This window comes from Gigantopelta aegis, chromosome 3, assembly GCF_016097555.1.
Source record: "Gigantopelta aegis isolate Gae_Host chromosome 3, Gae_host_genome, whole genome shotgun sequence".
Lineage (NCBI taxonomy): Eukaryota > Metazoa > Mollusca > Gastropoda > Neomphalida > Peltospiridae > Gigantopelta > Gigantopelta aegis.
Genome location: NC_054701.1, coordinates 69,395,504 through 69,417,357, shown reverse-complemented (window position 1 = coordinate 69,417,357; position 21,854 = coordinate 69,395,504). Strand labels below are relative to the sequence as shown.

At 35.6% G+C, this 21,854-nt stretch overlaps 1 protein-coding gene and 1 long non-coding RNA gene across 3 annotated transcripts; one reads left to right on the top strand and one right to left on the bottom strand.

The window, feature by feature from the left end:
• Nucleotides 1-353: 353 nt before the first annotated feature.
• LOC121368985 lies at nucleotides 354-21,244 on the bottom strand. The gene is made up of 4 exons (XR_005957534.1): nucleotides 21,109-21,244; nucleotides 9,620-9,713; nucleotides 5,926-6,010; nucleotides 354-653 (listed from the first exon to the last, which is right to left on the bottom strand). It is a non-coding gene; the product is annotated as an uncharacterized LOC121368985 (long non-coding RNA).
• Nucleotides 10,416-14,084, top strand: LOC121368984 (P2X purinoceptor 7-like). 2 transcript variants are annotated; one of them, XM_041493768.1, is made up of 3 exons: nucleotides 10,416-10,784; nucleotides 13,303-13,524; nucleotides 13,920-14,084. In XM_041493768.1, exons 1-3 carry the CDS (start codon nucleotides 10,609-10,611, stop codon nucleotides 14,053-14,055), a joined length of 534 nt encoding a protein of 177 aa, XP_041349702.1. In that variant the 5' UTR covers nucleotides 10,416-10,608; the 3' UTR covers nucleotides 14,056-14,084. The 2 variants fall into 2 exon arrangements, with proteins under 2 accessions (XP_041349702.1, XP_041349701.1); XM_041493767.1 differs by having other exon boundaries at nucleotides 10,422-10,784; nucleotides 13,911-14,084.
• Nucleotides 21,245-21,854: the final 610 nt, after the last annotated feature.

Here is a 21,854-nt window from a genome sequence, read left to right as displayed (position 1 = left end):
TTGGTTAGTGAGAGAGAAGAGGGTGTAGTGGCTGCGAACCCTGTACCTACCAGCCTGTAGTCAGATGGCTTAACCACTGCGCCACCGAGGCCGTGTTTTACCAGTCCTCAATTTATCAAAGCCACAAGTCACGTGACCAGTTGCATTCTGTAACAGTTGTCGTCTGCTAGCGGTTTCATATGTATAAAAAATTATATGTTGTGTACAAGTTGTGTGTGTATACAACGGCTACCCAAGGGACCTGACAAAAGTGGCCGTTACAGACAAGTGACCCTTATATACAGGTTCAAAATTAGAACCCATATATTAAAACATATCACAATTGTCACAAGAAAGAAGACATACATGTGTTATAAATAAGATTTTTTTTATTACATGAGACTGTCCATGTCAGAAGATATTTTGTTTAATTGAAGGTTATTACCCATGTGGCATGTGTAACTCATTTGTTTGTTTCATGACACCGCTAATCCTTCAATGGAGTATTACCGTTGATTACAGCTGAATACGATCATGAGTCATTTGCTTTGTCATCCACAACTTTTTCTAAACGCTTAATGTTCTTTTTCTGCTAGGATCACTTTTGATGAAATGTATCACCGATGTACTGTAGCCCATTTTGACCGTAGTTGATTTATCGTCAGTCTCTGGATCTGCAATAAAGAAACCCATAATATTCAGCCAAAAATAATCATCAAATCAAGAGGATCTTATCCTGAATATGTACTAAAACCAAAATTGTTGGCAAAATAGTTGTATTGAATACTCGTTTCAATATGCAAAAAGTAAAAGGGAAAAAAACCAAACGTTTTGATAATCCCAGTTTGTTTAAAGGTTCTTTGCTCTGAAAACAATTTGAGCAATATTTCTGTGAATAATCTATGGTTCGCTGTTAGACGTTACTCTGTAGAATAGTTTTCGGGTCATTTTCATTTCAAAGTTGTAATCTGTGAAATTTTAAATTCGTGCAGAACTCTTCATTTTCAACCTATTCTATCTGCAAGATCCTATTGTTGGTATTACCAGCCCAAGCAGCGATGCTGTTGTACTTGTTCTCTTATATTTCTTTATGAAATCACGTTGAAAACTATAGCCAAGAATAGTCAGTCAATTGACAATACTAATTTATTTTCCAGAAGTTAACACCACAAGTCATGTGATTGGTGATAAATGTGAGTGTGTCAAGTAGCCTTGAGCTTGGAACATGTATGGGGTACCTGTAAAATTTTGTGTGAAACTAGGGGTGTTGTGAAAACATCTGGTTACACGGAAAATGAGCCATGAAAAGTACCAATTTCTTCAGTAAGAAACTTTGAGGTACGGGTTGTAGTACTGATATTTATAGGTCATAGTTTGGTTGATATATTGCACATAGTGTTTTTAAACACAAACGTTAATATGGTCGCCTATGGGATTTTATTTGGTATAACCATACCTATAGCACATATTCAGTGCATAATAAAAAATAGTTTTTATAAATTTTGTCATTTAATTAAATTAAACTATGCTATTTGATTAATTAGCCGTCACTCGGCCTTGCAAGTTCACAATGACCTTGCCTTATCAATAATTACTGTACATGGCTCTGAATGGAGTTTGAATAAAAGTTAGCACTGAGGAAAAGTTGGTTTTGGCCTATAATTCATACTGTAAAGATTTGAATATTTTTATTGCATTGTGTTTGACTTGCCATATACAACTGCTCTTAAATATGGTAATATATCTGGGTGACCTGAACTGAATTTAGTTTCATATGGGCGAAAAAAGTATGCAATTGTATTTCATCTAGTACCACTGTGTCAAGTAGCCTTGTGCTTGAAACATATATATGGTACTCATACTTTGTACGGATCTCGAGTAGCCATTGACACTACCCGTTATCTCTGAAATGAGTAGTTTGACCCACATTTTTAACTGATTTACCGTACTTTAAGGGTGAGGGTGGTAATATTTATATCGGTGGTGTTTATGTCGAATGATATGCTGCAGGCAGGAGTTTTAGCCATATGTTACTATTGTCGTCTCTGGGATTTGATTTGGTAGTATACACCCTACACAAATTAAAAAAACCAAAAAACAACACTATTATTTGGTTAAATCGAAATTAACTACAGGATATACTTCATACCATCAGTGCGCGAACAATGGAGAAAATGTTGTTTAATGACTTTTTTTACTTCATAGCTTTGAGGTCTGGGTCATTGCATGCATTTTGTTTTTGTTGGGATCAATAAATATGTTAAACTGGTGTAAAAATAAAAATTAATCATGAAACAACTATTACCGAGACTCCTAATGAAGGCATGTAAAATGTGACAAACCGCGATGACCAATCATTTTTAATTTGATGACGTGAAATTACACAACTGTGGTAGATAGGTAGGTAACTAGTTTAACGTGCTCATATACCACTAGGGTTTCGAACACACTCATTCCGAGTCCGACCTCCAATGGGACCGGGAGCCCGACTCGGGACAGGGATACCTTGGTAGAATGACATTTTCTGCACCTGCATCTGATTGCAAATTGTTCAGTCGGGCTCCACCGATGTGATGATTGATTACCAACATCCATAGTTGATTGTAATTAACCATCCAGTTTCGATGGTTAAATTGATGTAAATATGTTGTGGTTGGGGTTTATTTGCACATGTACATAAAGGAAACATAAACTTAAATAGTTATTCAATGTAAAGTAAACGTTATAGGGTCTATCTCGGTGAACATAACAGATTCATAGTCCTAATACTTCAAACCCTTTTTATAACTCTTAACTAATTATGTAATCGAAAGTTGATCAGTTGATATATTTCAAACGGTTCCCATCAGCATTTACTAGTGAGTAGGTTAATGTGTATTATTACACACCAGTGTAATATATATCTCATGTCATAACAATTACTCAATATCTAACTAGTGTAACATTGGCACGCGCAGACTGGCGCGGTAGTTTTTTTAATTTGAATGACGTCGTTATTGGAATGACGTCTCTCTGCATCTCCCTGCAATAAAATAACTGGGTGCATGACGCTTCTTTTTACGAACGCTACAAAACATGAAGTGCAAAATTGTTGAAAATGTTTTGTTCAAGAGATTATAAACGTATCTAACAGTGTTTGTACAAAATAGTGTAATTTAAAAGTGTACCATTACGAAATATGGCCATGAATTGACATTGCGATAAGATAGGCTGTTATATTTGGGCCTATTGTGTACGAAGCCAAAACGATCTTGCGGAAAATGTCTATCATCAAACTGCTACTCTTTTTACGGCAGTATGTTTAAAATGTCAACGTCACATCTAGTCAATCTCATTCACTCAGCTCAAACTTTACTGAATTCAGTTATTATTGTGAATTTAAACCTCATTAACTGACAATTAATGCAAGATTCGCGCCAGAATCTAAAGTGTACATTGCTGACGTGTCGTTGCTCATTGAGACGTCGTTTAGTGTAGTAGGTTTCGACATCTGCTTACTTCTGCGTTGCGTCTTATTTGCCAACCATTCGGAAAATCAAATTAAAGAAAAGCGAACATATTAATGTGCCGAAATATTGTAATAGTACAGGTAATTTTGAATTTGAATGACGTCACTTTACATCTCCATACAATAACACTAAACTGGGTACATGACGTTGCTATTGAATTTTTGTTTTGTTTGACCATTATTAATGCACCTGGATGTGTTTGAAGAAAATCGTGTAATTAAACATGTCGACAAGATAAATTCGTTGTAGAAGCATCACGAGGGGTTTATGGATCTTTATACCCGCTGTATGTTCGGGGTACAAGAGCATACAGAGGGTATAAAAATCCATAAACCCCTCGTGATGCTTCTACAACTTATATTGTTGTCAATTTTCTCGGGGAAACATCCTTTATTTTGAGGGCAAATTGTTCACCGCAGTCGACTTTTGTTTATCGGTCTACCTTTGACACTCAACAGCCACGTTTCATTTAAGCTGGGGTGTAGCTAAATATCCATCATATAACTTTATTGCACTTGCCCTCTTTTTTTCTGTCCTTTGACTTTCATTTCATTTATTCCTACTGTGATATGTTTTGTCTAATTCTACACCCTAATCTTCTCTCCAACAATCTGCATGTACAATGTAACATTCGTACTTTTGGTACTATTCGTGCGATGGGATGTTTTATAAACTTCAGCGCTAGTATGGTGCCTGGTGTAGTTTATACCTACAACCGACAATTGCACTCCTTTACTACCGTCGAGAGTTAAAGGCGCAGACCCTAGTTTCAGCCAGTGAAAAATGGACACTAGGTAAAGTTAATCTACTAACCTGCAACACATTTGGATAAGGTTAAAACACAGAGATGCTAAAGTTTGTGATGTTTGAACGGGGAAATACTGTTTAAAAATAACTAGAGTTTGTCTCGATAACCATTATTTCTCAGACGAACGTGGGTTTTTTAGAATAATGAAAAATGCATTTTTGGGTTTTACAAAAACCTAGATGATCAGAACCACTTTATGTGTACGAAAATGAATATTCTAAATAATAAAATGTAAGTGCTTCTAATTTAAATGATCAAAAACGGCTTCAACAGTGAAAAATATGTCGTTGTGTTTATAAACTAGGGTCTGTCACTTTAAATAAAACCACCGTATGTGTTATTAGTTCACCTCAGCTGAAGGTTCAACTGACCTATTGTGATCCATTTTCGTCCAAACCTACTTCACCAATTCGAACTGCATTTTATGAGAAGCTTCCTTGACACATTGAGAAACCAATTCATTAAGTTGGTCATTCTGGCTCGTCAGGGGTTTGAGGGTGTGGCCCAAATGTGTAAAACAAAGTTAAAAATCGTCTTCTCTATATCCAGAATCGATTTAATCGAATAGTGTTCATAATACATGTTTTGTTGATGTCATTAATGTTGGGTCCCCGTTTATCCCTAGGAGAGGGATGAACTTTACGATAGTTGCATTGATAAATGCATTTAAACTATTATCTCTGTGACTTCTCCAAAACCACTCAACCAAACCCAACCAAATTTTATGGGAAGCTTGGGTCGGGTTTTGTCATTATGATACCCCCCGCCCCTCCCCCAAAAAGGGGGAAATTTAGCCAATTTTTAAAAAAATCATCTTTTCTACTCTATAGATCAATAGATGGTTTATCAAATTTGTGAATGTCATTAATGACAGGGCCCCAGTTATCAGGTTGCCTGGGTGTGGTGGAGTTTACTATAGCAGTATACTTATGCAACGGAATGCATATAAACTGTAATTTCTTCATATCTGCTAGACCAGTTCCAACTAAATTTGGTGGGAACCTTCCGTGATCCATGGAGAGAAAAAATTTATGAATTTCGTCATTCTGGACACACATTTTCAACTATATTTGGTGGGAAGCTTCCTTTAATTATGGAGAAACACAATCATGAATTTGGTCAATTTGACCTCCCGGAAAAATGGACATCGTGCATTCCAGATGGGGTCAAGTGGCTAAAACTGCGGCGTATCAATCGACATAAACACCTCGGATATAAGTACTACCACCCCTCACCCTTAAAGTGAATCAGAAAAAAAATGGGGGTGAAGCTGCTCATTCCAGAGATAACGGGTAGCGTCTATGACTACCCAAGTTCCGCACAAAATTTTAGTACTTTTTTTTTTATAGGTACCCCATACATATTTCAAGCACAAGGCTACTTGACACAGTGCTACTAGATGAAATAAAATTGCTACATTTTTTTCCTCAGATGAAACTATTTTTGTTTACAACCAACACACTCGCATTTATCACCGAACACAGGACTTGTGGTGTTAACTTCTCTATCAAAAGTTCGGTGAACCTCGAACTTTGACCCAGCCGGAAGTTATTTGGTTTAGTACTACCTTTAGGCCGATGGGCCTCTTCGATTATGTTAAAACATGAATAATTTCTAAATAGTACGTACCGGGTTGTCTCAAATGTTCCAGTGTACTGTCATCAACGTTTATCCAATTAGTTTGCAACTTCGCACGAATCCTACAGTTAAAGTCCTGGAACAGATTACGGATTCATGTGCATCCAAGTATATTATTTTTACAGACTCACTTTCGTGTCTCCAAGCTCTACAGTACATTAAATTGGAGCATCCCTTAGTTGAGATGGTGATACGAAAGTGTGTCTTTTTAATAATTGCCAATAAAGATGTTATATTCTGTTGGGTACTCAGCTATGTTGGCATTAAGGGTAACGAAAAGGCAGTTGTTGCTGCCAAGTCTGCTTTGAACTTGCCCCGTGTCCATGTTGGTGTCCCCTACAGTGATTTTATATTTCATATTAACCAATATATCTTTTCGACTTGGCAAGATGATTGGGACGGAGCGGTTGCGAATAAGCTTTATTCTGTCAAGGCAGTCCTAGGAGAGTGGCAGTCATCCTACAGGCGATGCAGGAAGGATGAAGTAGTCTTATGCTGTGCCCGCATCGACCATACATATTTGACGCATTCATTTAATTTAAAGAAGGACCCTCCTCCTCAGTGTGAATACTGTCAGTGTACACTGACTGTGCGCCACATTTTGGTGGAGTGTGATCATCTCAAGCCGACGAGAAATGATATATTTGGCAACAGAAATGCTTTGGAATCGTTTAAATTACATCCAGAACTAATTGTAAAGTTTTTAAAACACTTTGACTTCTATACAAAGTTTTAAAATATACTTACCTTGATTTTATGTATTATATTATACTTTTTCCCCCCACAGCTCCTTACACTGTGGTTTTACATGAATATATATATATATATATATATATATAAATAATATTTTGATATACTTTCCATTTGTGACACCCAATAGCCGATATGTATTTTTGTGCTGGGGTGTCGTTAAACAAACATTCATTCATTCATTCGAATCCTACACAAAATGTAAACAGAATTTGTGACAAAAATTAATTGTTCTACTAAAGGAGACGGATTACACTACAATTTTTACATATAACTATCCTCATAGGGCCTTTCTTTAAAAGATGTTCATATATAATGTTTTTAACATTTACATTTGAAAGAAGTTTACCTACTTACCTAGATGGTGTAAACACAGTGAGACGTTTTTCAAATTTATTTCCATTTTTGGTATAAGACACTTAAAAACCATGTAACAAATTTCAAAACGTAGAGAGAGAGAGAGAGAGAGAGAGAGAGAGAGAGAGAGAGAGAGAGAGAGAAACATCCGCGGCCTCAATTGAAAACAGGTTGTGTTAGACTGTTGTTATGATGGTAGAAACATAACAGTTCATAAACATAACAGTTCATAAACATAACAGTTCATAATTTCATCTTGATTTTCTTGATTACTGTTAAAGGGACATTCCTGAGTTTGCTGCACTTTTTAAGACGTTATCGACTAACAGAGACTTTTTAACGATTGTAATTACATATCAAATATATTTTTCTGCATAAATTATTCGTGGCTGTATATTAAACGTGTTTCTGATCGTTCTAATATTTGTACTAAAGTACTAATCAAAATTATACCCAGGTAATTTTTCAGTCTTATATATTAGTTATGAAAATCCCTGGAATAAAAACCATAAAAATGTGTCAGTATTATCATGACCTGTTATGGTATTCAAACAACCGGTAGAAAAAATGACAATAAATGACCTGTTATAGATAGAAATATGAGATTTATTTACAATTTTACTGCAAAACATATGTAATTTGGAACAGACTATAACCCCCAGGTTTATATTGATTACACTTGACAGGTGAAATCACAAGTACTAAGCTAAGCAGAGAGGTGGTCTCAGGTGTGTTCAATATCAAACTGGGTGTTATAGTCTGTTTCATATTACATATGTTTTGCAGTAAAATTGCAAATAAATCTCATATTTCTATCTATAACAGGTAATTTATTGTCATTTTTTCTACCGGTTGTTTGAATACCATAACAGGTCATGATAATACTGACACATTTTTATGGTTTTCATTCCAGATTTTCATAAATAATATATAAGACTGGAAAATTACCTGGGTATAATTTTGATTAGTACTTTAGGTTAAATTTCATCTTATTTCCAAAAATATAGGTTTTTTGTACGTACGAAATTATTTGAAGACAAAATCCAGTTTGGACTTCTTACAAATATTAAGACGACCAGAAGCAAATTGAATATACAGACACTGATATTCTAAACAAGAAAATATATTTAATATGTAAGTTTAATCGCAGAAATTTTTTATTAGTCGGAAACATCTTACAATACAGCAAACTCAGGAATGTCCCTTTAACATAAACTGATTTTAGGAATTATCTGTCACATTTAGATTACATTCCAACGTTATTGGTGTTATACATTTGAAGAAACGTTACGGGTGTTACACATTATGACATCTGAACTATTGACTTTATTTTTTTTTATTAAAAATTAGTTTTCCAATTTTATCAAATGCATATATAATTATTTTTCTTAAAGTAGCTTACTATGTACAGTGACTGGAGCATGGCAGTTGGAATAAACAAAATATACATGTACATACAAAATTATTTTGAGCACAAATCCATATTTAGCTACTATACAGCATTACGATCACCAGAAATGTATTGAATATACAGATTTGTAAAGTAGATTATACTTATAATCATTAAAGTAAATTATACTGGCTAAAACTCGGAATAGTTTAAATGTTAAGATCCATCGTTACTGGTATTACGTTCTGAGAGGGTACAGATTTAAAGTGAAGTTGTAAACACTGCTTGTATCACAGTTCCCGTCTTCTGTGTTTTTTGTATAGGTGGCAAATTTCTCTGTCAAATTTTACCAAATATATAGTTTGTAGAATCATTTGTGCTCTAATTACTTCCTTAATTGTAATTTTAAGAGCTCTCTGCAGACTAATGTCATCTTGTTCTGCTTCCAGATTTAAATTATATGTATAATAGAGTTTAAAATGTATCTACGTGAAGCGTGTGAGAGGTGCGTGTCTGCCGGACATTTTTCTCACGTTGACGTGTGATATTACAACGAATGAATGCATGTTTAACGACACCCCAGCACGAAAAATACATCGGCTATTGGGTGTCAAACTATGGTGTGGTATTACAAATGCACACAGAACATGTGTAAGTACTGTATTCTTTAATATATGTTCATTTCTTATAATTAATGTAAAACTGTATGTGATTTAGGACTTTACAAAGGTTAAAAAGATGCCTACTTTGAATTAATGATTTCATAGAAATCATAGAAATGTTTTAGTTTTTTTGTTTCATAATGTTCTTTAACGCATTAACTTATGTATAATGTTATGCTGTTAAATACATGTACATTTACTACACGCATTTTGATGCGGGACAAATGTATTAACTTGTGCGTGGATCATCATCTACGCGTAAAAATGCGAACCACACGCCCGTGCAAAGGGATTTCCATGACCAAGGTACACGTCACAAGTAGGAGGCGCGTTACACGAATAGAAATCTTAAACTCTTTAATGACACTTTACATGTTTTCGAAGGCAAAATTTTAATGCGCGATATTAATTTTTACAGACGCGTGCAAACTCGAATGAACACATACAAAATGTAAAAGCTAAACCAGTACGTGAAATAAGTCACAAACTTTCATATTATTAATAATTCCATAAATTATACACATACCTGAAAATTATCCAAATGAAGAATTCAACAACAAGCGCAATAAAAATACCAAACGCAATCCATATGTATAATGATGTACAGGTACATGTTGTATCTGAAATAAAGAGGACGAAATACATTAAACGCACTCTGTCACGGATGGTTGACCTAATTATTGACCCAACAAAGTATTATATGACAATATATACTTTTGATTTGTAGCTAGAAGTACCTTATTGAACCATCTACATAACCACCATATCGCACTTATTATTGATATTTTATAAAAATAATTGAATTATGTCAACGTTCCATAATTCAGAGAAAAATTACGGCTATTTGGAGAGCAGAGGTGTGACGTATTATTTTGAGACACGTGACGGGCATTCCCCGAATAACCGCAGTGTCAAAACGATTTACCAAGCTCGTGTAACGAGAATGCTTCACCGTCCTCTGCGACGTAGGGTAAATAGAAAAACTACAACAATGAAAATAAGTTATTAAAAAATAATTAAAACATGTACTGAATGATAATAAGCTTATACATTAATTTATTTTAGTAACAGAAGCATGTTAAACGTCGACAATCCCGACTAGTTAGGCCTTTGCATCTATAGGTAAATTTATTGTTAGTCGTACGCAAAAAAGTCTAAAAATCTGGATCAAGAACACCTTTATTTTCCAACTTGTCAAATTCATTATTATGCAAAATATGCCATAACGATTAAAGGAAACATGTCACGTAAACCATATTTGGCACCAACCATGTACAATTAATTATAAATTGAATCACCTAAAAAAAAAAATTATAAAAAATTAATTACTTAAAATATCTCCATAAAAGAACCCCAGATACGAGCTCTTAGCGGAAATTGCCGATCTTTAATGAGCAAGGCGATCACGTGGTCCGTGACGTCAGAGACGAGACGCTTGATCTGAAAAGCCTTACACTTAGCATTAGTCGGTACCGCTCACAAAGAATCCAAGACTAGCAGAGCTTACCAAAAAAAATGAATGTTCGTTCGCAAAACATTTTGCCATATCAGTTTGAGCCGTTGGTAAATGAAGAAAGACACATATTTATTAACAACAGTGATACGGAAGAAGAAACGGATAGCGAGTCGGAGGGTGGAGACACCGATGGTGCCAGGCCCATACCAGACGGCAGATTTGGCGATCTTGGCTGGTAAGTTGTGGACGGTAATGACTATTAGTAGGATTACCTACCTTTTGTTTGTACCGCTTGTACGCGATTTTTGTATTACGTTTGTCATTTATTATACTTCTTTTATTTCTGTTGAAGTTGAAAATTAAATGAATACGTGACATCAGCGTCGGTTGTCAGAACCTTCAAACGGTGTCCGACCACGTATACGGTATAGGGCCTAAGTTATATAAGTTATACTGTTATAGGACAATTGTTTTCTAAACTGCACACAACAATAGTATTTTTGTTAGTCCCAAAACATTTACTTTTGTTCTTACGTGAACCCAAATTGAAATTATTTACAATTTAAATTTTTCTGAAAGAAAGCCTTTTCCCCACCCCATCGTTTGTTGCTTTTGTTAGGTTTTTTTTATTTTTAAATCATATATACATGTATTCAGTGTCTCTCCCCCCCCCCCCCCCCCCAATATATAAAATGGTGGGGAGAGGGAGGCCATGCCCCACCCCATTCTTATCAAACCTTTTTTTTTTAAAGTAAGTTAGTTGTTTTTTAACGACAACACTAAAGCACATTGATTTATTAATCATCAGCTAGCCTATTGGATATCAAACATATGGTCATTTTTTTTACAGTTATTAAGGCAGAGCCGGAATATAGACCTTGGGTTGGGTCTGGGCACTTCAGGTTCGGGGGCCCCTCACCATGCAAATTAAATTCCATGACAAATAAATAAAAAAAAATCCATTAGTAGCAAGTGAACTTTGTGTACCAACCCACAAACAGGATAGCACATACTACAGTCCTTGATATACGAGTCATGGTGTACTGGATGGAAAGAAAGAAGTGTTTTATTCAACATATTTTATTTACGGTTATATGGCGTCAGACATTGGTTAAGGATGGATGGAAAGAGAAGTAGTCCAATGGGCAATCCTAAACCGACAGTGCATGAGACCAGTGGGTTATGTCCCACCCATTTTTACAAATAATTACACACATACATATTGTAGGTCCCCTCCCCACTCCAATATAAAATCCTGGCCAGTTTGCATCAATTTGAATGTCCTTTTTTTTCTTTTCTTTTTTTCTTCAAATTAAACATTCACAATATAACACTAATTTGCCCTGCTAACACATTTCATAATTTTCTGGCACAATGCCCCCAAACCCCTTTAGAGATTTCAGTCCCTTTGGAAACTCGGATCATTTGCCATCTGAAAACTCACGAATCCTTTTTAAAATGTTGTAATGACTGGATCCACCTCTGTGCTGTAATATCGGTGCTCATTTTACTTTTGAGTGCTCAAACAGCTTGTGGGTATGGAGTATTAAGTTAGTTTTGAGTGCTTACCCGAGAATCAAACCACCTCAGTGTACCCACCAAAAATGGTGACATTGTTTAATTTACTTCAATTTCCGAAGAAGCAAATTCAAAGAATACTAGTACCTCAAGATGTTTGCAGGCATTTCTGGTTTTCAGTAGGTCATGATAAAATAATAATAACAAATGATGATAAAATAATAATTTATTATTTGGACATGTATATAAATATTAATTACCCCCCCCCCCCACACACACACACACACAAACACGCGTAATTAACTAAGGGCTGTTCCATGAAAGATGGAGGGTGTCCGGTTTTAGATACCCACCACCCACAAAATAAATATGCTTAAAGCATGTATGCATAGAAAATTATACATCACCAGGTGTAAAATAGTTATTGTGCTCTCCCACCTGTTGGATCAATTGTGGAACATCCCTAAAGAATTAATATCATATTCCTATGAAGTCTGGGCTTTAGATTGCAATGTAGCTAAGGTGATAAATGCTTTACTCCAAATAAGTATACCCAACATAAACATGCTCAAATTAAGTACAACATGCCGGCCCTTCAGTAATTGAAATAACATTACAGTATTATAAGACCTTGATGTACTTTGAAAAAAAAAATCCCTGTTGTGTCCAAATTAGAGATATCTAAAGCCCTGTCAACTATTTTCTTCATGGGGTAGGGGAAGTGACCAGATTTGTACAAATACAAGCTATTAATAACTACATTCATCCTTGTTCGTCCAGATAAAGTGTTTCATATGTACATGTACTCATTTCACAAACATACAATTTCTTTTCAAGGCCTTCCATAAGTATTTTACAATAAGTAATAATAAAAAAAACCAACACACATTACAAATAAAAACATTTAAAAATATATACATCTACTATTTATCAATAACGGGGTGTTTTTTTAATCGTAAAAGGGATTATGGTATATTAATATTATCAAGTCATTGTTACAAAATGCTGCTTACAACTTGCTCATATTATTTATTTTTCAACATCCAATGTGTTTCTGATCTTCTCAGTGTATGTAGTACCTATTATGTACTTAATAAAACTAGGGTCTGCTGTCTTTGTGGAGAAAAAAGTTGGAAAGAAAAGTAGGTCAGTTACTTTTAATAAATATTCATGACATCTTTAAGAATACAATCCATTTCCTTCACTTTTGGTTAATAAATACATGTTTGTTTCAGGTGTGACTGTGGTAATTGTGCCTTGATGGCCACTGTAGAAGAATGCCTATGTTGTATGGAGGTGCCAGCAGCTAGATACAAGGCCGACATGGCAGATGATGAGTGTGTGTCACAGCACGAGGGATTTATTGTAAACTGCCTCAACATGCATGTCTTGGAGTTGGCCATGTTGGACTATGTTCGTATGGACGGACCACTCGATGACAATGATCCCATTCACGAGTAAGAAGAATAATCTGATTCAATTTACATAATTGTATCCATTTGACACAGTAAAAATTAATGGTCAAATGCAGCATAGTAGACCCTGGCATAGTTTAGCATACAATTTCATCTTTTTTAATGCATTTCCTAGAATAGCTCTATTGTACATATAAAAATATAAAGTCATGTGATATTATTTAAATGCCAATATTTTCAAGGTACATGTGCCCTCACAAAATGACCTTTATTTAATAAACAATTAAACATGGTCATGTTTTAGTTTCTAAAGATAATTATTAGAACAACAATCATCTGATGCAAACACATTGAAACAGTAATGTTTCCATAAAATATGCATGATGTATTGAATATTTACAATTTCTTTGCTGTTTCTTCCTTTACAGGACATACAGATATGTTGCTTATAGACGATTTGCGAGATGGATTGGTCAAAGAAATCGCCGTGTGCTTCCTGCATGTGTTGTTGTGAAGATTAGAGACAGTTTCCCATCAGAAATCTACACCGGCTTTCAATATGCTAGACCATAAATAAATTAATAAAAATGTTCATAACACTATAATATCTTGTTTTGGTCATCACTTGATATTCATCACATAAACAGCTTATCAAATAGCATTGAATCGTGATCTGTGTCTTTGCACAGCTTCTGTTTTCTCCACTCTGTAATAGTCATTTGTTAAGAATCCAGGCATGCTTGACATTGTCTGCTTGACATCTGTTCTTGCAACTCCGTAATTATCCAGCTGGTATCGCCTTTGCATTAAAGATTCCATCAGTGTATCCACATACTCTGAAAATGAAGTTTAAAAATATGAAAACATATAAAATGAAGCAACAGGCATTATACTGTTGATTAGTTCTTCCTTGTAATATAATAATGGTATATTTGAGCACACCTCCAACATTTTATACTATAGCTACTAGTATTCTGTGTCGAAGATCTAATAATCTTGGGAGGAACCTGTAACTATCACAAAGGCTACATTTATTATTTATCATCTGCAGCAGGTACTTTATATGCAATTTCACATATATGAGATAGTAAACAGTACAGTATGTGGCAAATAGACATACAGCATTTGTCTGAATGGGGAATAACACTGGTTGAGGTAAATACTCTACTATGTCACCCTGAATCTATAATATATATGTAGTTTAATGTACCAAATATTATTACTGTGCAGTGTTTACTTACTGTAGCTAGAGGATTCCTTCACAGCTTTTATGACCGCATCCTTTCCTTTCTTTGCTTTGGGATAAACCAATCGCCAACATAGATTGCCATCCTTTGTTACGACTTGAGCTTTATTTCATTTTCGTTATAATGGAAAGCAGCAAGATGCAGTCTCTTCTGGTGCTAGTAATAGGTGAACATCAGGGATAGCTGTTACAAATAATTTTGCTCTAGCATTACGATATCCGTAACTTGCTTTCGTTGCTGGAAAAGTCTCGTAATTTGAAGGTGAAAAATGTACGGAACACAAAGTACTATACGGCGTTGGTGTCCAATCTTTTCTTTTGCAATAAAATATCCACGCCTTTCTTCGAATACAATCCTTTGGAAAACCGAAAAAAGATAATCCCGATCCTTTAAACTGTATTTTGACACCCAAAGGCCGCACAGTACGGCATTGTTGGGCTCTGAAAAGATCATACGCCCCTTACTCCATATATAAACAATGAAAGAGTATAGCGGCTCTGACGTCACTTCCGGTTTTTTCCGAAAGCTTACGGAAAAATATGCATAAATCATACTTTGATACTAATCGGTGTAATTTCTTCGTTTTAAGATAACTACACGCATTTTATTGTTATAAACTTATTTGTATATTATTTTTATATCATTTTGTTTTTAAAATGAGCTATAATGTGGTTACGTGTCATGTTTCCTTTAAAGTTGATTTTTCCAAGATTATATGTAGGCAAATAGAATTATTTTATTGCGTTTGGTGGCACTAATACGCTTCCGTAGACTTGGGATAGGAATTGTTACATTTTAAAAAAATACTATCAACTAGATGGTGTTTAATTATATACGATGTGACTATATATACGAAGGCCGTGTATATAGCCTCCGCTAACGAGGGCTGGCTATATTCACAGCAAAAATGTATATAGGCGGTAAATAAGTATTTGATTGATTCATATTACCGAACCATCTGTACGAACAGAGCGTTTTCTGAACAGGGGAAGGGGTGGGGGAGTACATGAATTTAGCAGACCCTTTTGTGTACGTTTTCCATAGACATATGAATGGCGTAATATTGCCCGTACAGTATTAACAAAAAATAATAATAATTAATAAATAAATAATAACACACAATTATTATTATTATTATTATTATTATTATTATTATTATCCTACTACTATCCTTTTGGGGGTGGAGGGGGCGGTGTTTTATCTGGGAGAGTTTTGGCTATAAAAATGCAAGAGAACGTGCGTGCACACACGGCAGGCTGAACTTGTCCCTGTACGTAGAACTGGATTCTACTGGGTTAAGTAATAATTAAGCCAAACTTTGGACGACAAAACATGCGACAGTACACTGGTTTTTTACGCTATACATTAAACCGAATGACCACTGCGAACCAGTCAAAATAATTTGCACATACGCCTGATAATGATAATAATAGCAATGATAATAATAATGATAATAATAATAATAAATGGTGACTTCATGTTCCGACTGTTTATTATTTTATTACAGCGTATTCGCAGTTATTTTCGTCATGAAATGAATAATATATTTTGATTGCTTGCCATGTATATAGCCGGCCCCCATTTGCCAAGTCTCTAAACACGGTGGTCGTTTATCTAAAAACAGAATATAATACGTATTATTATCATTAAAAGGGGAAACCAATTGATAGGGCTCCGCTATGTAATTTTCAATTTGTTTGTGAAGAGTGCCACAGAGGATTATTGGACACAGTTTCAGAACAATCCAATCGAAACTCTTATAAAAAGTAAAGTTTGTTTTATTTAACGACGCCACTAGAGCACATTGATTTTTTTTTATCTTAAAGGGACATTCCTGAGTTTATTGCATTGTAAGATGTTTCCGACTAATAAAATAGTTCTATGATTAAACTTAAATATTAAATATATTTTCTTGTTTAGAATATCAGTGTCTGTGTTTCAATTTGTAAGAAGCCCAAACTGGATTTTGTCTTCAAATAATTTCGTACGTACGAAAAAACATTTTAGGAAATAAGATGAAATTTGGCCTAATACAAATATTAGAACCATCAGAAACACGTTTAATATACAGCCACTAATATTTTATGTAATTACAATCGTTAAAAATCTGTTAGTCTATAACATCTTAAACAGTGCAACAAACGCAGGAATGTCCCTTTATCATCGGCAATTGGACGTCAAACATATGGCCATTCTGACACTGTTTTTTTAGAGGAAACCCGCTGTCACCACATAGGCTACTCTTTTACGACAGGCAGCAAGGGATCTTTTATTTGCGCTTCCCACAGGCAGGATAGCACAAACAATGGCTTTTGTTGAACCAGTTATGGATCACTGGTCGGTGCAAGTGGTTTACACCTACCCATTGAGCCTTGCGGAGCACTCACTCAGGGTTTGGAGTCGGTATCTGGATTAAAAATCCCATGCCTCGACTGGGATCCGAACCCAGTACCTACCAGCCTGTAGACCGATGGCCTAACCACGACGCCGGTCGAAACTCTTATAAGACAGACTTCAAAGCAAAAGATGACGGACAGACAGCAGACACATCGGTATTAGAAAACTTCACTGACGAACGTCACAGCGGAGGCTCCGACGCCATATAACCGTAAATAAAATGTATTGAGTGCGTCGTTAAATAATTTCGAAATGAACTGAAAACGAAATAACGTTTCTGTGTGTTAATCTGTATGTAATTATATAGCTAATTTTAATCACACAAACTAAAATGCATTTATCAACATTCACCAGGTACTCATTTCAAACTATTCCCAGCTACTTTTATATACTACAACATCATATTTATCCAAGATAGCCGACAATGTATTAGCTAGAACAAGGAAATCGTAATTTATCGCATTTTACATCAACTAGGAAGATATCTTTATGTTATTGAATTAATTTTATGGGCAAAAGAATTAATTTATGACCTCTTGCTAACTCAGATATTGCATCATCATTTTAATCCATGATGGCTAAAATGGCCGCCAAGAGTAAGAAGTGGCCACATCTTTCATTTTATATATTTATACTTCAAAAATCTGAAATCAACTGCTAAGATTTAAGTGTAAGCCGATTGTTTTCGAAACAAATATCCGCATATAGAGTTGCATGACATGGACTCCTTTGACAGTTTGCATGTATTACATACAATATTGTATGCTGGTATGCTGCATTTGAATCAAATACATTACCTGGTAGCATATGTCTGCAGGTATAAAAGTGACTAGGTATTCTCTGTTGATGGAAATGAACAAAACTGGCTTATGTGATGTCATCAAGTATCTCCAACGAACTGGACTGACTCCAACATTGTGTCAGCGTTATGGGATGCTTCTCCTTTCTTTGCCACTGTTAGGAGGTGGGGAGCGGAGCGGAATTCACGAGGAGAAGAGAGCCTCAAAGATGATCCAAGATCAGGAAGACCGTTAACTCCAACATTACGGAAAATGTTCATAAAATACAGGGACGCCAATACACCAGGCATGCCATGAGAGTTGAGAACATTCTGCTGAATGAACTAGGCATGGCAAAGGTTTCAAGGCGCCTCTTTCTAACGGAGTCTGCTGTTGCCATGGCTCTAATGCATGACTGTGTTTTGAATTCATTGGAACATCCACCAGATTTAGCACAACCAGATGTCCACCTCTCCCAAAGCTTGAAGAAAAAACTGTCTGGCAAGAATTATGCAAATGATAATGACATCATTTCTGATGTGGAGGACGTTTTACACCACCCAGAGGAAGCCTTCTACACCAGTTGGATTCAGGCACTGCAGCATCGTTGGCAGCAGTCTCGACCTCGAAGAGGATTATGTTGAAAAATAATTATCAACCAATTCCGTTAACGCAGTCCATCAGACTCACAAACACCCTTCATAATTGTATCATTGCCATTTCCTATCTATAAAATGTATACATACTTTATCATTGCATTTTCTCCACCAAGACAATATATCTCCCCATAATATGGCAATTACTAGACTACTAGTATGCATCGGTTTTATCTGCAAATGATCGACTACCACCAAGAGAACTTAGTAAATATATATTAACAGGATTCAAATAACAATACAAGGATTGCTCCCAACAAAACTACTTTACTTTTGAAGATACACCACCCAGTAATCAATGATCTAATGACGTAAATAGTAGATTTTAAAACTATAATATACATGTATTCAACCACTTCACTTTCACTCTCCTCATAACATTGTGTAAGGTTGCTTTTTGTCCAATGACAAGTATAGAAAATTAGATGGTAACGAGCATTCAAAAAGGGTATGTTTTGTTGAAAAACCACACCGAGTTAGTTGCATAATTTCACAGTTGCTTTTTTCTGATTTCAGTTCCAATGACAGAGCTACTAGCATGAGCTGCAATGGGCATTAAGGAAGCGGTAAAGACACATGAAAAGGTTGCATCTCATTTGATGGCCCATGCCCTTTCAGGCTGTAATATTGCTGCTATAATATAAAGGATTGCACAAAGCAACAGTTATCAACATTCTGGCTGAAGTATTTAAATCTATTAAACTTGAGGACTTAGATGCTGATATAGATACGTCACCAGGAAGGCTACATTCAGATTTTAACCTTTTGTTTTCGATGATTGAGTAATGTATCCATTATCAAAAGACAGAAAATACTAATGGTAAATACAGACTCCACAATCAATACCATAACAACAGTCATTGGCTGCAACTTGCCCATTTATCACAGCCAGGTTGGCATTGATGATTTTGATTTGGTCAATATGATGCAGCATTACTTTCTAGATAGATTAAACATAGATTTGTGCACCTTTAAGACATAGCGGTCAGCGTAAGAATTATTATATTTACATTCTCTATAAAATGTTACTGCGAGAATTTAATTCCTTGCTCCCTAAAACACCCCTGTATTTCAAAAACAATTGTTTGAGGTAAAATAGAAAAAGATAAGGACACTTCTTACTCCTAACGACCATCTTGGAGTTAAATGATGAGGCAATATCTCATTTAGCATGAGGATGTTATAAATGTATTTCTTAATAAATAAAACACCATACCTAATATCAGAATCTTGCTATAGTTGATGTAAATTTACAGTTTTGGTATTCTTGTTGATATAGTGGTCGCTATCTTGGATGTAAATGAAGTTGCAATGTTTTGATTAGCTGGGAGTAGTTTAAAATTAATCTTTTGACCCTTAAAATACTGTCACGAACATCAACAGCTTCGTCATAGTTGACAAAGTATCGGAAATGTTTTGAGTTCTATTTTGACAGTCATCTTGGATTCCATCTTCAGTATTTCAAAATGCTCAAGGTGCCAAGTTTACACCCTCGAATCGTTATTCAGTATTTCCGAAAGATGAAAAAACAACCTACAAGGAACCTTGTGAGTACCGATCTACACGGTTTATAAATACTTTGGCAAACAGTAAACACAGATTTTTCAACCACCTGAATGATAAATGTTAAACGTGTGATAACTAGCTAAAGCTACTCTATTGGAAAGTCCATCATGCATTTTTGTTTTGTCCTCGGGCGTACTAAACCAATTATAACAGTTTTGTTTGGTACCCTCAGATAGTACCAATTTTTGGACTGGCTCGTTGCCTTGTTAGTAACAAGGTGTTGTTTCATATACATCATCCCTCAGACATGATGGCACATACCTTTGATACACAAGTCGTGGTGCACTGGCTGGAACGAGAAATAGCTCAAGAGGCCCACCAACAGGGATCGATCTTAGACTGAGCGCCCATCAGACGACCATTTTACCACTGGGCTACATCTCGCCTTTGTGTCTTTCATGAATCCAACACTATTTTGTTGATAATGTTAGTTAATGCATTCATGTCTAAATTCGGTTCTGTTTCATAGTCACACACAATAACAGAGGTGTCTTTCGTCCCGCGGTTTCGTAAAATATTTATAAATGTACAAGATACAGAACCAATGGCAAACATCAGATGCTATCGGATGTATTTCAGAAAGTTAGGTAGAGCGAACGTTAAAAATGGACACTATGTTTGGTTATATATATATCATTAAATGATCAATCAAAGTTGTAAACTCATTAATGTTGGGTCCCCTGTTTGTGCCTGGGGAGGGGTGAAGATACTTGAGTTGTTTAGAGACATTCATCTACACTAATTTCTTCACAACTACTAAACCAATGCGAACTAAATTTGGTGGGAAGTTTCCTTCACCCACGGAGAAACAAAATCATGAAGTTGATCATATTGCCACCCCAACCCACCCCCACCCCCAAATGGGTATCGTGAATCCCATTAGTCTGGTAGGAAGGGTCAACAGTTCACTTTGGTAACCGTTAAGGCCTAATGGGCCTCTTGTTTGTTTATATATAAATAAAGATTATAATGCTACGTTACCACGTGTGCAAACACCTGTCATTCGATGACAGATTTCATTCTCCTTGCAGGGACCGCACGTCTTCTGGCAGTGATCGCCAAAGAACCATTCACTGCACCGCAAACAAGTCCCATTACACACCGAACAGTGTTGAATCATGCACCCTGTAAGCATTACATTTCCAAAGTTATGTACATGTATTAAATACTGTTCAATTTCACCTCTCCCATCACCTTGCAAATTTCACATATTATTCCAATATATACCACTTAATATTATCATTCATAAATTGTAACGCCTCTGACACCTTTTCTCGCATTCTAAATAAATAAACTATAATTAAATGGATAATATACTACGTGAGTGGTGGCCATTTACATTTATTTTAAGTTGTTTCAAAACGAATCTATTGAACGAAAGAAAGAAATGTTTTATTTAACGACGCACTCAACACATTTTATTTACGGTTATATGGCGTCAGACATATGGTTAAGGACCACACAGATTTTTGAGAGGAAACCCGCTGTCGCCACTACATGGGCTACTCTTCCAATTAGCAGCAAGGGATCTTTTATTTGCGCTTCCCACAGACAGGATAGCACAAACCATGGCCTTTGTTGAACCAGTTATGGATCACTGGTCGGTGCAAGTGGTTTACACCTACCCATTGAGCCTTGCGGAGCACTCACTCAGGGGTTGAAGTCGGTATCTGGATTAAAAATCCCATGCCTCGACTGGAATCCGAACCCAGTACCTACCAGCCTGT

What these genes read in the sequence shown, in the direction of transcription:
- LOC121368984 (XM_041493767.1), top strand. Translation starts at nt 10,609, where the DNA reads ATGAATGTTCGTTCGCAAAACATTTTGCCATATCAGTTTGAGCCGTTG. An exon ending in AGATTTGGCGATCTTGGCTG is followed by an intron (nt 10,785 to 13,302) that starts GTAAGTTGTGGA and finishes TGTTTGTTTCAG; the next exon opens with GTGTGACTGTGGTAATTGTG. An exon ending in GACAATGATCCCATTCACGA is followed by an intron (nt 13,525 to 13,910) that starts GTAAGAAGAATA and finishes CTTCCTTTACAG; the next exon opens with GACATACAGATATGTTGCTT.